This window comes from Pongo pygmaeus, chromosome 3, assembly GCF_028885625.2.
Source record: "Pongo pygmaeus isolate AG05252 chromosome 3, NHGRI_mPonPyg2-v2.0_pri, whole genome shotgun sequence".
In the NCBI taxonomy this organism is placed as follows: domain Eukaryota; kingdom Metazoa; phylum Chordata; class Mammalia; order Primates; family Hominidae; genus Pongo; species Pongo pygmaeus.
This window is the reverse complement of record NC_072376.2, coordinates 115,510,823-115,529,380: the sequence shown is the minus strand read 5'-3', so window position 1 is coordinate 115,529,380 and position 18,558 is coordinate 115,510,823. Positions and strand designations below refer to the sequence as shown.

The 18,558-nt window shown below is 38.9% G+C and overlaps 1 protein-coding gene across 9 annotated transcripts in view; it reads left to right on the top strand.

Annotated features, from left to right (window-relative positions):
- The window catches only part of SLC9B1 (solute carrier family 9 member B1), a 151,947-nt gene that overhangs the window by 83,757 nt on the left and 49,632 nt on the right, over positions 1-18,558 (top strand). For all 9 annotated transcript variants that reach the window (XM_063663936.1, XM_063663935.1, XM_063663933.1 and 6 more), the window contains one exon: positions 638-813. In XM_063663936.1, coding sequence (XP_063520006.1) covers positions 638-813 — 176 coding nt within the window. The remainder of the gene's footprint in view (positions 1-637; positions 814-18,558) is intronic.

Below are 18,558 nucleotides of genomic sequence, written 5' to 3'. Positions count from 1 at the left end.
CTTAGGTGGCCACACTTGTTTTTTTGAGCAGACAACTCTGTTCCTTCCTTCCTTACTTATTTACTCGAGAAGTAGGAAATGTGCGGAAGGTAGATTTGTCTGACCATTCTTACAGTGGTACTCCAAATAATCAACTATTTGGTTTCCCCAGAGGTCTCTCCTGCTCCCAGCATCTGCCATTTCAGGGCTTGGAGCACTTTTAGAAGCACATGTATCTTTTGAGGCAATCTTATTTACACACATTTTGGTTTATGGTTTCCTTTTTTCAATCCTAAATTGTCTGTCTCTTATCTTCCTGGGATATACTTAGTTTCTTGTCCACTGAGGATTCACCTTTTGCTTTCTAGTTAGGTTATGAATTTTTCTATTACTTTTACATCTTCACTTCAAAGGATTTAGGAATAGAGGGAGAGGCTGCAACCTGTGCTCAGCCCAACATTTTAAACCACGTCTGTATAAAATTTTAGCCAGCACTAAACAATGCATGAAAAGTTTTATCACCATTAAATTGCATTCACTCAAATTTGAAATTCTTCTAAACAATGTTTGTTATAAAGTTATTATAAACTACTTGTACTTATAAAACACTACTTGATTAAAAAGATGCTTTTAAATTAATTTTCATTCTTTCTTTCAGTTTTGTTCTAGGTGCTGTCTCTCCTGCTGTTGTTGTACCTTACATGATGGTGCTGCAAGAAAATGGATATGGTGTTGAGGAAGGCATTCCAACTTTACTAATGGCTGCTAGCAGTATGGATGACATTCTGGCTATCACTGGATTCAATACATGCTTGAGGATAGTCTTCTCCTCAGGTAAACAGGAAAATATAACAACCACCAGATCATTCATGACCTTTTTTGTTAGTTCTTTAAACAGGGTTTCTGGCTTTGCTTCTTCATTTATTAACCAAGACTGTTCAATTTAACATCTTTTTAATCTCCATAGAAAGCTCATTCTAGACCAAGGAAGATATTTCAGTGGCTTAAGATACCACTACTTAACACACATGATCTCATTTTAATAATCATGTGACAATTAATTTGATAAACCATATTATTACTATTTATCTGCTTATGTTGCTTTGGAATTTTATCAGTTCTCATTAGAAAAAATTAAGCAGCAGTATTATTTGTACTACTAATATTTTAATAGGCATTTTTGAAATGTGCCTTTTTGGCCATCCTAATAAACAACTGGTTGCTCTATTATAAGACAACATAAACATACAGAGCTGGGACAGCCATATGCCTTTTTGGTAGTGTTAGGACAAGATCCTGCACCAGTTCTGATTCCCAAGGTGATATCTGGTCTTGAATATCACTACAGAAATTGTGAAAGTAAACATTTCCACATTTAGTAATGCTTTAATTATCTGCAATGTTGAAATTGAGTCTTCTGCATTATTGAAGCACTAAAATATTTTTAAGTTGAAAAGTAATATTTTTTTTTATAGTTTCTCTTAAAATCAGAAAATATAAATAAATAAGAAAAAGAGGAAAAGTTAAAAATGAAATCTGCAGTAGTCACATCCAGAAGAAAAGAATCATTTCCTTCTGAACCTTTTGATATAAATCCACCCATATTCCCTTCCCTTCCCTTCTTCCCTTCCTCCTTTCCCTTCCCTTCCCCCTTCCCTTCCCTTCCCCCTCTCTCTCTGTCAAATATTCTTATAAAAATCAGTGAATATTGACCAATATATTCTTTTTTTTTTTTTTGAGGCGGAGTCTTGCTCTGTCACCCAGGTTGGAGTGCAGTGGCGCAATCTCGGCTCACTGCATGCTCTGCCTCCCGGGTTCACGCCATTCTCCTGCCTCAGCCTCCCAAGTAGTTGGGACTACAGGCACCCGCCACCACACCTAGCTAATTTTTTGTATTTTTGGTAGAGACAAGGTTTCACCGTGTTAGCCAGGATGGTCTTGATCTCCTGACCTCATGATCCGCCCACCTCGGCCTCCCAAAGTGCTGGGATTACAGGCGTGAGCCATCACACCCAGCCTAATATGTTCTTATAACCTGAATTGTTTTACACTTAAATGTATATCACAAACATGTTTCTTTTCAGTAAATGTATTTGTATATCATTTTTAATAGTTGTTTAGCTTAATGAAAGAGTATTCAGTGTGCTGCATCATAATTACTTATCCTGTTCAAAATTAAAGTTGACTCCAATATTTACTATTAAAATAATACTTAGTTGTGCTGCTATAAAAATATTTTTTTTAATTAAAAAATAGGCCAGGCATGGTGGCTCATGCCTGTAATCCCAGCATTTTGGGAGGCCAAGAAGGGTGGATCACTTGAGGTCAGGAGTTCAAGACTAGCCTGGCCAGCCAACATGGTGAAACCCCATCTCTACTAAAAATACAAAACTTGGCCGGGCATGGTGGTGGGCATCTGTAATTCCAGCTACTCAGGAGGCTGAAGCAGAAGAATCACTTGAACCCAGGAGGCGGAGGCTGTAGTGAGCTATCCAGCCTGGGCAACAGAGTGAGACTGTGTCTCAAAAAAAATTTTTTTTTAATTTAAAAAATAATACTTAGTTGAACATATAGAGAAATATTTGTACCTATTCTTCATATTTTCTTAAGCTTAAAAGTGTAATTGTTGATCTAAAAGGTATATACATTTATGAGTGTTCTGAAACATATTGCCACAATATCATGTCCTACCAGGGTACATAAACTTGTCATTTCCTCTCACCTCTCTTCAAAACTTGGTATTACTAGCCTTTTTCATCTTTGCTAATTTGATAGGTGAAAGAGGGATCTCTATAAATGAAGTACTTTGAATACTACTGATGTTAAATATCCATGTTTATTAGTCATTGGCATTTTGTAAATTGCTTTTCTTGAAAGCTTTTTGCCTATTTCTTTTAGGTGGGTTCACCTTTTGTTCTTTTTGATTTGTCAAGATTCTGCATTAAATTGAGAATGAAAACCTTTGTTTTATATACTTTAGTTTTTTCAATTTGTAATTTGGCTTTTAATTTTCTCTTTTTACCATTCAGAAGTTAAAGTTTTTTATTGTCAATTGTGAAAATCTTTTCCTTCATGATTGGTATCTGTCATTCTTTCAAAAAATACTGTTATCAGTCATGTTTCAAAAAAATACTTCCAGCCGGGCCCAATGGCTCACACCTATAAGCCCAACACTTTGGGAGGCCAAAGCGGCTGGATCACTTGAGGACATGAGTTCAAGACCAGCCTGGCCAACATAGCAAAGCTCCATCTCTACTAAAAATACAAAAAGTTAGCTGGGTGTGGTGGCACAGGCCTGTAATCCCAGCTACTCAGGGGGCTAAGGCACAAGAATCGCTTGAACCCAAGAGGCAGAGGTTGCAGTGGGCCAAGATCACACCACTGCACTCCAGCCTGGGTGACAGGGGGAGACTGTCTGAAAAAAAGAAAAAAAATTCCTCTTCCTTTTGCCGACTACTATGCCAAACACTGAGAATAAACAGTAGGCAACAACATTAGCTTTTATTGAATACTTGCTTGGCTCTTGTTCTAAGTTCCATATATGTCACCACTCATTTACAGGTAAGGAAACTGAGAAAGATGTTAAGTAATTTACTCAAGGTCAGAGATCCAATAAGTAGGGGAGCCAAGATGCAAATCTGGCAGTCTGACTCCACACCCACACATTTAACTCTTCTCTTCTCCACTGCCTCCCAACACAACAGAGAGACAAGATCAAATGGTGCATGTTCTCAAGCAGCTTGTATATTAAAGAAGAATTACAAATGGGATGAATATTACATTGTGAAGGTTAATATTAAGTAAGTGTCAACTTGATTGGATTGAAGGATCCAAAGTATTGTTCCCGGTTGTGTCTGTGAGGGTGTTGCCAAAGGAGATTAACAATTATTTAGTGGACTGGGAGAGGCAGATCCACCCTCAGTGTGGGTGGGCACCATACAATCAGCTGCTAGCATGGCTAGAATAAAGCAGGCAGAAGAAGGTTAGGAGAAGCTGACTTGCTGAGCCTTCTGGCCCTCATCTTTCTCCCATGCTGGATGCTTCCTGCACTCAAATATCAGACTCCAGGTTCTTTGGCTTTTGGACTCTTGGACTTACTCCAGTTGTTTTCCAGGGGCTCTCAGGCCTTCATCCAGAGACTCAAAGCTGGCCTGTCGGTTTCCCTACTTTTGAGGTTTTGGGACTCAGACTGAGCCAATACTAGATTCCTTGCCCCTCAACTTGCAGACGTGTTGTGGGACTTCACTTTGTGATGGTGTGATTCAATTCTCCTTAATAAACTCCCTTTTATACATACATATATCCTATTAGTTCTATCCCTCTAGAGAACCATGACTAATACAGATTTTGATACCGAGGTAATGGAGTAATGCTATAAGATACCTGAGAATGTGGAAGTGACTTTGGAGCTATGTAATGTGCAGAGGTTGGAACAGTTGGGAGGACTCAGAAGACCAGAAGATGTGGGAAAGTTTGGAACTGCCTAGAGACTTGTTGAATGGCTTTGACCAAACTGCTGATAGTGACTTGGACAGTGAAGTCCAGGCTGAGGAGGTCTGAGATGGAGATGAAGAACTTGTTGGGAACTGAAGTAAAGGTCACTCTTGCTATGCTTTAGCAAAGAGACTGGTGGCATTTTGCCCCTGCCCTAGAGATTTATGGAACTTTGAAATTGAGAGAGATGATTGAGGACATCTAGTAGAAGAAACTTCTTTTTTTGTTGGTGTTGTTATACCTTAAGTTCTAGGGTACATGTGCACAACGTGCAGGTTTGATACATAGGTATACATGTGCCATGTTGGTTTGCTGCACCCATCAACTCATCATTTACATTAGGTATTTCTCCTAATGCTCTCCCTCCCCCAGCCCTCCACCGCCCAACAGGCCCCAGTGTGTGACGTTCCCAGCCCTGTGTCCAAGTGATCTCATTGTTCAATTCCCACCTATGAGTGAGAACATGCGGTGTTTGGTTTTCTGTCCTTGTGATAGTTTTGCTGAGAATGATGGTTTCCAGCTTCATCTATCTCCCTGCAAAGGACATGAACTCGTCCTTTTTTATGGCTGCATAGTATTCCATGGTGTATATGTGTCACATGTCTTAATCCAGTCCATCATTGACAGACATTTGGGTTGGTTCCAAGTCTTTGCTATTGTGAATAGTGCCGCAATAAACATACATGTGCATGTGTCTTTATAGTAGCGTGATTTACAATCCTTTGGGTATATACCCACTAATGGGATTTCTGGGTCAAATGGTAATTCTAGTTCTAGATCCTCGAGGAAACACCACAATGTCTTCCACAATGGTTGAACTAATTTACACTCCCATCAACAGTGTAAAAACATTCCTATTTCTCCATATCCTCTCCAGCATCTGTTGTTTCCTGACTTTTTAATGATTGCCATTCTAACTGGCGTGAGATGATATCTCACTGTGGCTTTGATTTGCATTTCACTGATGACCAGTGATGATGAGCATTTTTTCATGTGTCTGTTAGCTGCATAGATGTCTTCTTTGGAGAAGTGTCTATTCATATCTTTACCCATTTTTTGATGGGGTCTTGTTTTCTTATAAATTTGTTTGAATTCTTTCTTTGTCAAATGGGTAGACTGCAATTTTTCTCCCATTCTGTAGGTTGCCTGGTTCACTCTGATGACAGTTTCTTTTGCCATGCAGAAGCTCTTTAGTTTAATTAGATCCCATTTGTCAATTTTGGCTTTTGTTGCCATTGCTATTGGTGTTTTAGTCATGAACTCCTTGCCCATGCCTATGGCCTGAATGGTATTGCCTAGGTATTCCTCTAGGGTTTTTATGGTTTTAGGTCTAACATGTAAGTCTTTAATCCATCTTGAATTAATCTGTATATAAGGTGTAAGGAAGGGATCCAGTTTCAGCTTTCTACATATGACTAGCCAGTTTTCCCAGCATCATTTATTAAATAGGCAATCCTTTCCCCATTTCTTGGTTTTGTCAGGTTTGTCAAAGATCAGATGGCTGTAGATGTGTGGTCTTATTTCTGAGGCCTCTGTTCTGTTCCATTGGTCTATATATCTGTTTTGGCACCAGTACCATGCTGTTTTGGTTACTGTAGCCTTGTGGTGTAGTTTGAAGTCAGGTAGCGTGATGCCTCCAGCTTTGTTCTTTTTGCTTAGGATTGTCTTGGCAATGCAGGCTCTTTTTTGGTTCCATATGAACTTGAAAGTAGTTCTTTTCCAATTCTGTGAAGAAAGTCATTAGTAGCTTGATGGGGACAGTATTCAATCTATAAATTACTTTGGGCAGTATGGCCATTTTCATGATATTGATTCTTCCTATCCACGAGCATGGAATATTCTTCCATTTGTTTGTGTCCTCTTTTATTTCATTGAGCAGTGGTTTGTAGTTCTCCTTGAAGAGGTCCTTCACATCCCTTGTAAGTTGGATTCCTAGGTATTTTATTCTCTTTGAAGCAATTGTGAATGGGAGTTCACTCATGATTTGGCTCTCTGTTTGTCTATTAATGGTGTATAGGAATGCTTGTGATTTCTGCACATTGACTTTGTATCCTGAGACTTTGCTGAAGTTGCTTATCAGCTTAAGGAGATTTGGGGCTGAGACGTTGAGGTTTTCTAAATATACAATCGTGTCATCTGCAAACAGGGACAATTTGACTTCCTCTTTTCCTAATTGAATACCGTTTATTTCTTTCTCCTGCCTGATTGCACTGGTCAGAACTTCCAACACCATGTTGAATAGGAGCAGTGAGAGAGGGCATCCTTGTTTTGTGCCAGTTTTCAAAAGGAATGCTTCCAGTTTTTGCCCATTCAGGATGATGTTGGCTGTGCATTTGTCATAAGTAGCTCTTATTATTTTGAGATACATCCCATCAATACCTAGTTTATTGAGAGTTTTTAGCATGAAGAAGTGTTGAATTTTGTCGAAGGCCTTTTCTGCATCTATTGAGATAATCATGTGGTTTTTGTCTTTGGTTCTGTTTATGTAATGGATTATGATTATTGACTTGCATATGTTGAACCAGCCTTGCATCCCAGAGATGAAGCCGACTTGATCGTGGTGGATAAGCTTTTTGACGTGCTGCTGGATTCGGTTTCCCAGTATTTTATTGAGGATTTTCGCATCGATGTTCATCAGGGATATTGGTCTAAAATTCTCTTTTTTTTTGTTGTGTCTCTGCCAGGCTTTGGTATCAGGATGATGCTGGCCTCATAAAATGAGTTAGGGAGGATTCCCTCTTTTTCTTTCTTTTTTTTTTTTTTTTTTGGACAAAAGAAGAACTGTTTAATTTTTTTGATGTTTTCAATGTTGATATTTTTTCCAAGAAGTAGAGAAATATCTCTGGATGGTTATCTAAAATTTATAATTTTTGTACAGATATGGCATATAGGACAGTGTCATAGTTTTTTTTTATTATTATACTTTAAGTTCTAGGGTACATGTGCACAACGTGCAGGTTTGTTACATATGTATACATGTGCCATGTTGGTGTGCTGCACCCATTAACTTGTCATTTACATTAGATATATCTCCTAATGCTATCCTCCCACTCCCCCAATTCCATGACAGGCCCCACTGTGTGATGTTCCCCACCCTGTGTCCAAGTGTTCTCATTGTTCAATTCCCACCTATGAGTGAGAACATGCAGTGTTTGGTTTTCTGTCCTTGTGATAGTTGTCTCAGAATGATGGTTTCTAGCTTCATCCATGTCCTTACAAAGGACATGAACTCATCCTTTTTATGGCTGCATAGTATTCCATGGTGTATATGTGCCACATTTTCTTAATCCAGTCTATCATTGATGGGCATCTGGGTTGGTTCCAAGTCTTTGCTATTGTGAATAGTGCCACAATAAACACACGTGTGCATGTGTCTTTATAGCAGCATGATTCATAATCCTTTGGGTATATGCCCAGTAATGGGATGGCTGGATGAAATGGTATTTCTAGTTCTAGATCCTTGAGGAATCACCACACTGTCTTCTGCAATGATTGAACTAGTTTACACTCCCACCAACAGTGTAAAAGTGTTCCTATTTCTCCATATCCTCTCCAGCACCTGTTCTTTCCTGACTTTTTAATGGTAGCCATTCTAATTGGTGTGAGATGGTATCTCATTGTGGTTCTGATTTGCATTTCTCTGATGACCAGTGATGATGAGCATTTTTTCATGTGTCTGTTGTCTGCATAGATGTCTTCTTTTGAGAAGTGACTGTTCATATCCTTTGCCCACTTTTTGATGGAGTTGTTTGATTTTTTCATATAAATTTGTTTAAGTTCTTTGTAGATTCTGGATATTAGCCCTGTGTCAGACAGGTAGATTGTAAAAATTTTCTTCCATTCTGTAGGTTGTCTGTTCACTCTGATGGTAGTTTCTTTTGCTGTGCAGAAGCTCTTGAATTTAATTAGATCACATTTGTCAATTTTGGCTTTTGTTGCCATTGCTATTGGTGTTTTAGTCATCAATTCCTTGCCCATGCCTATGGCCTGAATGGTGTTGCCTAGGTATTCTTCTAGGGTTTTTATGGTTTTAGGTCTAACATGTAAGTCTTTAATCCATCTTGAATTAATTTTTATATAAGGTGTAAGGAAGGGATCCAGTTTCAGTTTTCTGCATATGACTAGCCAGTTTCCCCAGCACCATTTATTAAATAGGGAATCCTTTCCCCATTTCTTGTTTATGTCAGGTCTGTCAAAGATCAGATGGTTGTAGATGTGTGGTATTATTTCCGAGGGCTCTATTCTGTTCCATTGGTCTATGTATCTGTATTGGCACGAGTACCATGCTGTTTTGGTTACTGTAGCCTTGTGATGTAGTTTGAAGTCAGGTAGCATGATGCCTCCAGCTTTGTTCTTTCTGCTTAGGATTGTCTTGGCAATGCTGGTTCTTTTTTGGTTCCATATGAACTTGAAAGTAGTTTTTTCCAATTCTGTGAAGAAAGTCATTGGTAGCTTGATGGGGATGGCATTGAATCTATAAATTACCTTTGGCAGTATGGCCATTTTCACGATATTGATTCTTCCTATCCATGAGCATGGAATGTTCTTCTATTTGTTTGTGTCCTCTTTTATTTCATTGAGCAGTGGTTTGTAGTTCTCCTTGAAGAGGTCCTTCACGTCCACTGTAAGTTGGATTCCTAGGTATTTTATTCTCTTTGAAGCAATTGTGAATGGGAGTTCACTCATGATTTGGCTCTCTGTTTGTCTGTTGTTGGTGTATAAGAATGCTTGTGATTTTTGTACATTGATTTTGTATCCTGAGACTTTGCTGAAGTTGCTTATCAGCTTAAGGAGATTTTGGGCTGAGACAATGGGGTTTTCTAGATATACAATCATGTCATCTGCAAACAGGGACAATTTGACTTCCTCTTTTCCTAATTGAATACCCTTTATTTCCTTCTCCTGTCTAGTTGCCCTGGACAGAACTTCCAACACTATGTTGAATAGGAGTGGTGAGAGAGGGCATCCCTGTCTTGTGCCAGTTTTCTAAGGGAATGCTTCCAGTTATTTTCCATTCAGTATGATATTGGCTGTGGGTTTGTCATAAATAGCTCTTATTATTTTGAGATACGTCCCATCAATACCTAGTTTATTGAGAGTTCTTAGCATGAAGGGCTGTTGAATTTTGTCGAAGTCTTTTTCTGCATCTCTTAAGATAATCATGTGGTTTTTGTCTTTGGTTCTGTTTATATGATGGATTACATTTATTGATTTGCGTACGTTGAACCAGCCTTGCATCCCAGAGATGAAGCCGACTTGATCGTGGTGGATAAGCTTTTTGATGTGCTGCTGGATTCCGTTTGTCAGTATCGTATTGAGGATTTTTGCATCAGTGTTCATCAGGGATATTGTTCTAAAATTCTCTTTTTTTTGTTGTGTCTCTGCCCGGCTTTGGTATCAGGATGATGTTGGCCTCATAAAATGAATTAGGGAGGATTCCCTCTTTTTCTATTGATTGGAATAGTTTCAGAAAGAATGGTACCAGCTCCTCTTTGTACCTCTGGTAGAATTCAGCTGTGAATCCATCTGGTCCTGGACTTTTTTTTGGTTGGTAGGCTATTAATTATTGCCTCAATTTCAGAGCCTGTTATTGGTCTATTCAGAGATTCAACTTCTTCCTGGTTTAGTCTTGGAAGGGTGTATGTGTCCCAGAATTTATCCATTTCTTCTAGATGTTCTAGTTTATTTGCGTAGAGGTGTTTATAGTATTCTCTGATGGTGGTTTGTATTTCCATGGGCTCAGTGGTGATATCCCCTTTATCATTTTTATTGCATCTATTTGATTCCTTTCTCTTTTCTTCTTTATTAGTCTTGCTAGCAGTCTATCAATTTTGTTGATCTTTTCAAAAAACCAGCTCCTGGATTCATTGATTTTTTTGAAGGGTTTTTTGTGTCTCTATCTCCTTCAGCTCTGCTCTGATCTTATGTTTTGCCTTCTGCTGGCTTTTGAATGTGTTTGCTCTTGCTTCTCTAGTTCTTTTAATTGTGATGTTAGGGTGTAGATTTTAGATCTTTCCTGCTTTCTCTTGTGGGCATTTAGTGCTATAAATTTCCCTCTACACACTGCTTTAAATGTGTCCCAGAGATTCTGGTACATTGTGTCTTTGTTCTCACTGGTTTCAAAGAACATCTTTATTTCTGCCTTCATGTTGTTATGTACCCAGTAGTCATTCAGGAGCAAATTATTCAGTTTCCATGTAGTTGTTCAGTTTTGAGTGAGCTTCTTAATCCTAAGTTCTAATTTGATTGCACTGTGGTCTGAGAGACAGTTTGTTGTGATTTCTGTTCTTTTACATTTGCTGAGGAGTGCTTTACTTCCAATTATGTGGTCAATTTTAGAATAAGTGTGATGTGGTGCTGAGAAGAATGTATACTCTGTTGATTTGGGGTGGAGAGTTCTGTGGATGTCTATTAGGTCTGTTTGTTGCAGAGCTGAGTTCAGGTCCTGGATATCTTTGTTAACCTTCTGTCTTGTTGATCTTTCTAATATTGACAGTGGGGTGTTAAAGTCTCCCATTATTATTGTGTGGGAGTCTAAGTCTCTTTGTAGGTCTCTAAGGACTTGCTTTATGAATCTGGGTGCTCTTGTATTGGGTGCATATATATTTAGGATAGTTAGCTCTTCTTGTTGAATTGATCCCTTTGACATTATGTAATGGCCTTCTTTGTCTCTTTTGATCTTTGTTGGTTTAAAGTCTGTTTTATCAGAGACTAGTATTGCAACCCCTGCTATTTTTTGCTTTCCATTTGCTTGGTAGATCTTCATCCATCCCTTTATTTTGAGCCTATGTGTGAATTTGTGCATGAGATGGGTCTCCTGAATACAGCACACTGATGGGTCTTGACTCTTTATCCAATTTGCCAGTCTGTGTCCTTTAATTGGGGCATTTAGCCCATTTACATTTACGGTTAATGTTGTTATATGTGAATTTGATCCTGTCATTATGATATTTGCTGGTTATTTGCCCGTTAATTGATGCAGTTTCTTCGTAGCATTGATGGTCTTTACAATTTGGCATGTTTTTGCACTGGCTGGTACCAGGTGTTTCTTTCCATGTTTAGTGCTTCCTTCAGGATCTCTTGTAAGGCAGGTCTGGTGGTGACAAAATCTCTCAGCATTTGCTTGTCAGTAAAGAATTTTATTTTCTCCTTCACTTATGAAGCGTAGTTTGGCTGGATATGAAATTCTGGGTTGAAAATTCTTTTCTTTAATAATGTTGAATATCTACCCCCACTCTCTTCTGGCTTGTAGGGTTTCTGCCGAGAGATCTGCTGTTAGTCTGATGTGCTTCCCTTTGTGGCTAACCTGACTTTTCTCTCTGGCTGCCCTTAACACTTTTTCCTTCATTTCAACCTTGGTGAATCTGACAATTATGTGTCTTGGAATTGCTCTTCTCAAGGAGTATCTTTGTGGTGTTCTCTGTATTTCCTGAATTTGAATGTTGGCCTGCCTTGCTAGGTTGGGGAAGTTCTCCTCGATAATATCCTGAAGAGTGTTTTCCAACTTGGTTCCATTCTCCTCATCACTTTCAGGTACACCAATCAAATTGAGATTTGGTCTTTTCACATAGTCCCATATTTCTTGGAGGCTTCCTTCATTTCTTTTTACTCTTGTTTCTCTAACCTTGTCTTCTCACTTTATTTCATTTATTTGATCTTCAAACACTGATACCCTTTCTTCCACTTGATTGAATCAGTTATTGAAGCTTGTGCATGCGTCACAAAGTTCTCGTGCCATGGTTTTCAGCTCCATCAGGTCACTTAAGGTCTTCTCTGCGCTGTTTATTCTTGTAAGCCATTTGTCTAATCTTTTTTCAAGGTTTTTAGCTTCCTTGCGATGGGTTCTAACATCCTTCTTTAGCTCGGAGAAGTTTGTTATTACCAACCTTCTGAAGCCTACTTCTGTCAACTCTTCAAAGTCATTCTCTGTCCAGCTTAGTTCCATTGCTGACAAGGAGGTGCGATCCTTTGGAGGAGAAGAGGCACTCTGATTTTTAGAATTTTCAGCTTTTCTGCTCTGGTTTATCCCCATCCTTTGGTTTTATCTACCTTTGGTCTTTGATATTGTTGACCTACAGATGGGGTTTTGGTGTAGATGATCTTTTGGTTAATGTTGATGCTGTTCCTTTCTGTTCGTTAGTTTTCCTTCTAACAGTCAGGACCCTCAGCTGCAGGTCTGTTTGAGTTTGCTGGAGTTCCACTCCAGACCCTGTTTGCCTGAGTATCACCAGTGGAGGCCGCAGAAAAGCAAATATTGCTGCCTGATCCTTCCTCTGGAAGCTTCGTCCAAGAGGGGCAGCCGCCTATATGAGGTGTCTGTCAGCCCCTACTGGGAGATGTGTCCCAGTTAGGCTACACAGGGGTCAGGGACCCACTTGAGGAGGCAGTCTGTCCATTCTCAGAACTCAAACGCCATGCTGGGAAAACCACTGCTCTCTTCAGAGCTGTCAGACAGGGACGTTTAAGTTTGCAGAAGTTGCTCCCTTTTGTTCAGCTATCCCTGCCCACAGAGGTGGAGTCTAGAGGCAATGGGCCTTGTTGAGCTGTGGTGGGCTCCACCCAGTTCAAGCTTCCCAGCTGCTTTGTTCACCTACTTAAGCCTCAGCAATGGTGGACGCCCATCCCCCAGCCAGGCTGCCACCTCGCAGATGGATCTCAGACTGTTTGTTGTGCTAGCAGTGAGCAAGGCTCCATGGGTGTGGGACCCGCTGAGCCAGGCACGGGAGAGAATCACCTTGTCTGCTAGTTGCTAAGACCTTGGGAAAAGTGCAGTATTTGGGCAGGAGTGCCCTGTTTTCCCAGGTAGTCTGTCACGGCTTTCCTTGGCTAGGAAAGGGAAATCCCCCAACCCCTTGTGCTTCCCAGGTGAGGCGACGCCCCACCCTGCTTCAGCTCACCCTCTGTGGGCCTGCACCCACTCTCCAACCAGTCCCAATGAGATGAACCAGGTACCTCAGTTGGAAGTGCAGAAATCACTTGTCTTCTGCGTGGATCATGCTGGGAGCTGCAGACCAGAACTGTTCCTATTTGGCCATCTTGGAACCCATCCGGGACATCTGGTAGAAGAAATTTCTAAGCAGCAAAGTGTTCAATTTATGACCTGAGTGCTCTTAAAATTGTTCAGTTTTATGCATTCATAAAAATATGGTTTGGAATTGGAACTTACGTTTAGAAGGGAGACAGAGCATAAAAGTTTGGAAGATTTGCAGCCTGATGATGTAATAGAAAAGAAAAGCCCATTTTCTGGGGAGAAATTCAAGCTGACTGTAGAAATTTGCAGAAGTAACAAGGAGCCAAATGTTAATTGCCAAGATAATGGGGAAATTGTCTCCAGGGCATGTCAGAGTTCTTCACAACAGCCCCTCCCGTCACAGGGTTGGAGGCCTAGGAGGGAAAAAATGGTTTTGTGGGCCAGGCCCAGAGCTTTGCTGCTCTGTGCAGTCTTGGGACTTGGTGCCCTATGTCCCAGCCATGGCTAAAAGGAGCCAACGTACAGCTCAAGCTATTGCTTCAGAGAGTTCAATCCCCAAGACTTGGCAGCTTCCACATAGTGTTGGGTTGATATGCTAGTTGGCCATTTGTATTTTTTTTGGAAAAAATGTCTATTCAAGTCTATCTTACTCCATTCCTGCTGCTATAACAAAATACCTTAGGCTGGTAATTTATGAACAACGGAAATTTATTTCTTGCATTCTGGAGTGTGAGAAGTCCAAGATTTAGGCTACAACAGACTCAGTGACTGGTGAGGTCACTATATTCACTATAGATAGCATCTTCTCTGTGTCCTCACATGTTCAAAAGGGAAAACAAACTCCCTTAAGCCTCTTTTATAAAGGCCCTAGTCCCATTTCTGAGGGCTATGACTTCATGAACTAATCATCTCCAAAATGCCCTACCTCTTAATATTATCACATTGAATATTAGCCTCCAGCATATGAATATTAGGAGAACATGAACATTTGGACCATAGCAAAGTCAACTGACCATTTCTCATTTAGGTTGTTTTGTTATTGAGTTGTTGTTCTGTATATATTTTAGATATTAACCCCTTATCAGGTATTTGGTTTGCTGGGAGGTTTTTGATTCCTGATTCAGTTACTAGTTATAGGTCTATTAAGATTTTTTTATTTTGTGACTTAGTCTTGGTAACTTGCATGTAACTAGGAATCTGTTCATTTCTCCTAGGTTATTCAACTTGTCAGTATATAATCATTCATAGTAGACTCTTAGAATCCTTTTTATTTCTGTAATATCTGTTGCAATGTCTTCTCTTTTGTTCCTAAAAGAAGTTGTCTTCTTTATTTTTTTTCTTAAATATTCTAGCTGATGATTTGTCAATTTTGTTGAACTTTGAAACAACTACTAGTTTCATTGGGTTTTTTCTATTCTCTAGCCTTTTTTTTTTTTTTTTTTTTTTGAGATGGAGCTTCACTCTTATTGCCCAGGCTGGAGTGCAATGGCGCAATCTCAGCTCATTGCAACCTCCACCTCCTGGTTCAAGTGACTCTCCTGCCTCAGCCTTCAGAGTAGCTGGGATTACAGGCATGCACCACTATGCCTGGCTAATTTTGTATTTTTTATTAGAGACAGGTTTCTCCATGTTGCTCAGGCTGGTCTCAAACTCCCGATCTCAGGTGATCTGCCTGCCTCGGCCTCCCAAAGTGCTGGGATTGTAGTCATGAGCCATTGCGCCCGGCCTTCTGCTCTAGACTTTATTATTTCCTTCCTTTTACTAACATTGGATTGAGTTCTTCTTTTTCCAGTTTCTTGAGGTGTAAAGCTAAGTTGCTGATTCTAGATCTTTCTTCTTTTTTAAGGTAGGTAGTTAGATATATAAACTGTCCTCTTCATATTCATTTTGCTGCATCCCACAAGCTTTGGAATGTTGTGTTTCCATTTTTATTTGTCTCAAGACATTTTCTAATTTTCTTTGTGACTTATGCTTTGACTATGTATTAATCAGAGTTCTCCAGAGGGTCAGAACCAATAGGAAATATAGATATAGACATAGATATAGATATAGATATAGATATAGATATAGATACATGCATATAAAAGAGAATATATTTACATATATATGAAATATAATTTATTAAGGAGAATTGGCTCACATAATTACAAAGGCAAAGTCCCACAATAGGCCATCTATAAGCTGGAAAATGAGAGAAGCCTACAGCATGGCTCCCAAGGAAGCCAGTGACATGGCTCAGTCCAAATCTGAAAGTCTCAAAACCAGGGAAGCTGACAGTGCAGCCACTAGTCTGAGGCCAAAGGCCTGAGAGCTCCCAAAAGGCTGCTGATGCAAGTCCCAGGGTCCAAAGGCCAAAGAACCTAGAGTTTGATGTGCAAGGGCAAGAGGAGAAAAAGGCATACTGCTCTGGAAGAGACAGAAAGTGCATAGAAAAGAAATCCAAGCAAGCTGAATGTTCCCATTCTTCTGCCTTTTTGTTCTAGTCACACTTGCAAACAATTGCATGATGCCTACCCACAGTGAGGATGGGTCTTTCTTTCTCAGTCCACTAACTCATCCATCATTCTCCTGTGGCAGCACCCTCACAGATATACCCACACACAGTGCTTCATCAGGCATCTAAGCATCCCTCAATCAATTTGACACTTAATATTAACCATACAGGCCAATTGGTTAAGAGAGTATATTTTTGTAATTTCCACATATTTATTACTTTTCCTTTTTCCTTCTGCTATGAATTTCTAATTTCATTTAATGTGGTCAGAAAAGATACTTGGTATGAGTTCAGTTTTCTTAAATTTTTAAAAACTTGTGTGTGGACTAGCATGCCATCTATCCTGGAAAGTCTTGGTATGTACTTGAGAAGAAAGCATATTTTGCTATTATTGGGTGAAGTGTTCTGTGTATGTCAGATAAGTCCAATTGGTCTACAATGTTGTTCAAGTTCTCTGTTTTCCAGTTGATTTTCTGTCTGGTTATTGTATCCATAATTGAAAGTGGGATATTGAAGTTTTCTGTTATTATGATGTTGTTATCTATGTTACCCCTCAATTCTGTCTATGTTGGCTTCATATATTTAGATGCTGTACTGTTAGTTGCATATATATTTATAATTGCTATATCTTCTTGGTCAATTGGCCCTTTTATTATTATGTAATATCCTTGTCTCTTGTGCTATTATTTGACTTAAACTCTATTTTGTCTAAGTATGGCCATCCTTGTTCTCTTTTGGTTACCAACTGCATTGAATATCTTTTTCCATCCTTTCACTTTCAACCTTTGTGTGTCTTTAGATCTAATGTAAGTCTCTTGCATATAGTATATATTTAGATTTTTTTTACTCCATTCAGCCAATCTCTGTCTTTTGATTGGAAAATTAGCCTATTTGCATTTAAAGTAGTTACTGATAGGGAGGGGCTTACTATTGTCATTTTGTTTATTGTTTTATATATGTCTTGCAGCTATTTTTTTCCACTTTTCCTCTCTTCCTGCCTCCCTTTATGTTTCACTGATTTCTTTTTTTGGTAGGGACATGCTTTGGTTCCTTTCTCATTTTTATTTGTGTATCTTCTGTAGGTCTTTTCTTTGTGGTTACTGTAGAATTACATGAAAACATCTTATAGTTATAATAATCTATTTTAAATTGACAACAACTTAACTTTAATCACATACAAAAACTACTTCTTTACACTTCCATCTCACTTTGTTATCAATGTCACACAATATATATTTTTATATTGTTTATTCACATAATTTAATACAGAAATGTTATGCTTTACTTTTTAAATTCTTTTTTTTTTTTTTTTTTTTTTTTTTTTTTCAATGCATTTTTTTTTTTTTTTCTTTTATTATTATTTATTATTATTAAACTTTAGGTTTTATGGTACATGTGCGCAATGTGCAGGTAAGTTACATATGTATACATGTGCCATGCTGGTGCGCTGCACCCACCAACTCGTCATCTAGCATTAGGTATATCTCCCAGTGCTATCCCTCCCCCCTCCCCCCACCCCACAACAGTCCCCAGAGTGTGATGTTCCCCTTCCTGTGTCCATGTGTTCTCATTGTTCAATTCCCACCTATGAGTGAGAATATGCGGTGTTTGGTTTTTTGTTCTTGCGATAGTTTACTGAGAATGATGATTTCCAATTTCATCCATGTCCCTACAAAGGACGTGAACTCATCATTTTTTATGGCTGCATAGTATTCCATGGTGTATATGTGCCACATTTTCTTAATCCAGTCTATCATTGTTGGACATTTGGGTTGGTTCCAAGTCTTTGCTATTGTGAATAATGCCGCAATAAACATACGTGTGCATGTGTCTTTATAGCAGCATGATTCATAGTCCTTTGGGTATATACCCAGTAATGGGATGGCTGGGTCGAATGGAATTTCTAGTTCTAGATCCCTGAGGAATCGCCACACTGACTTCCACAAGGGTTGAATTAGTTTACAGTCCCACCAACAGTGTAAAAGTGTTCCTATTTCTCCACATCCTCTCCAGCACCTGTTGTTTCCTGACTTTTTAATGATTGCCATTCTAACTGGTGTGAGATAAACTCTATTTTGTCTAAGTATGGCCATCCTTGTTCTCTTTTGGTTACCAACTGCATTGAATATCTTTTTCCATCCTTTCACTTTCAACCTTTGTGTGTCTTTAGATCTAATGTAAGTCTCTTGCATATAGTATATATTTAGATTTTTTTTACTCCATTCAGCCAATCTCTGTCTTTTGATTGGAAAATTAGCCTATTTGCATTTAAAGTAGTTACTGATAGGGAGGGGCTTACTATTGTCATTTTGTTTATTGTTTTATATATGTCTTGCAGCTATTTTTTTCCACTTTTCCTCTCTTCCTGCCTCCCTTTATGTTTCACTGATTTCTTTTTTTGGTAGGGACATGCTTTGGTTCCTTTCTCATTTTTATTTGTGTATCTTCTGTAGGTCTTTTCTTTGTGGTTACTGTAGAATTACATGAAAACATCTTATAGTTATAATAATCTATTTTAAATTGACAACAACTTAACTTTAATCACATACAAAAACTACTTCTTTACACTTCCATCTCACTTTGTTATCAATGTCACACAATATATATTTTTATATTGTTT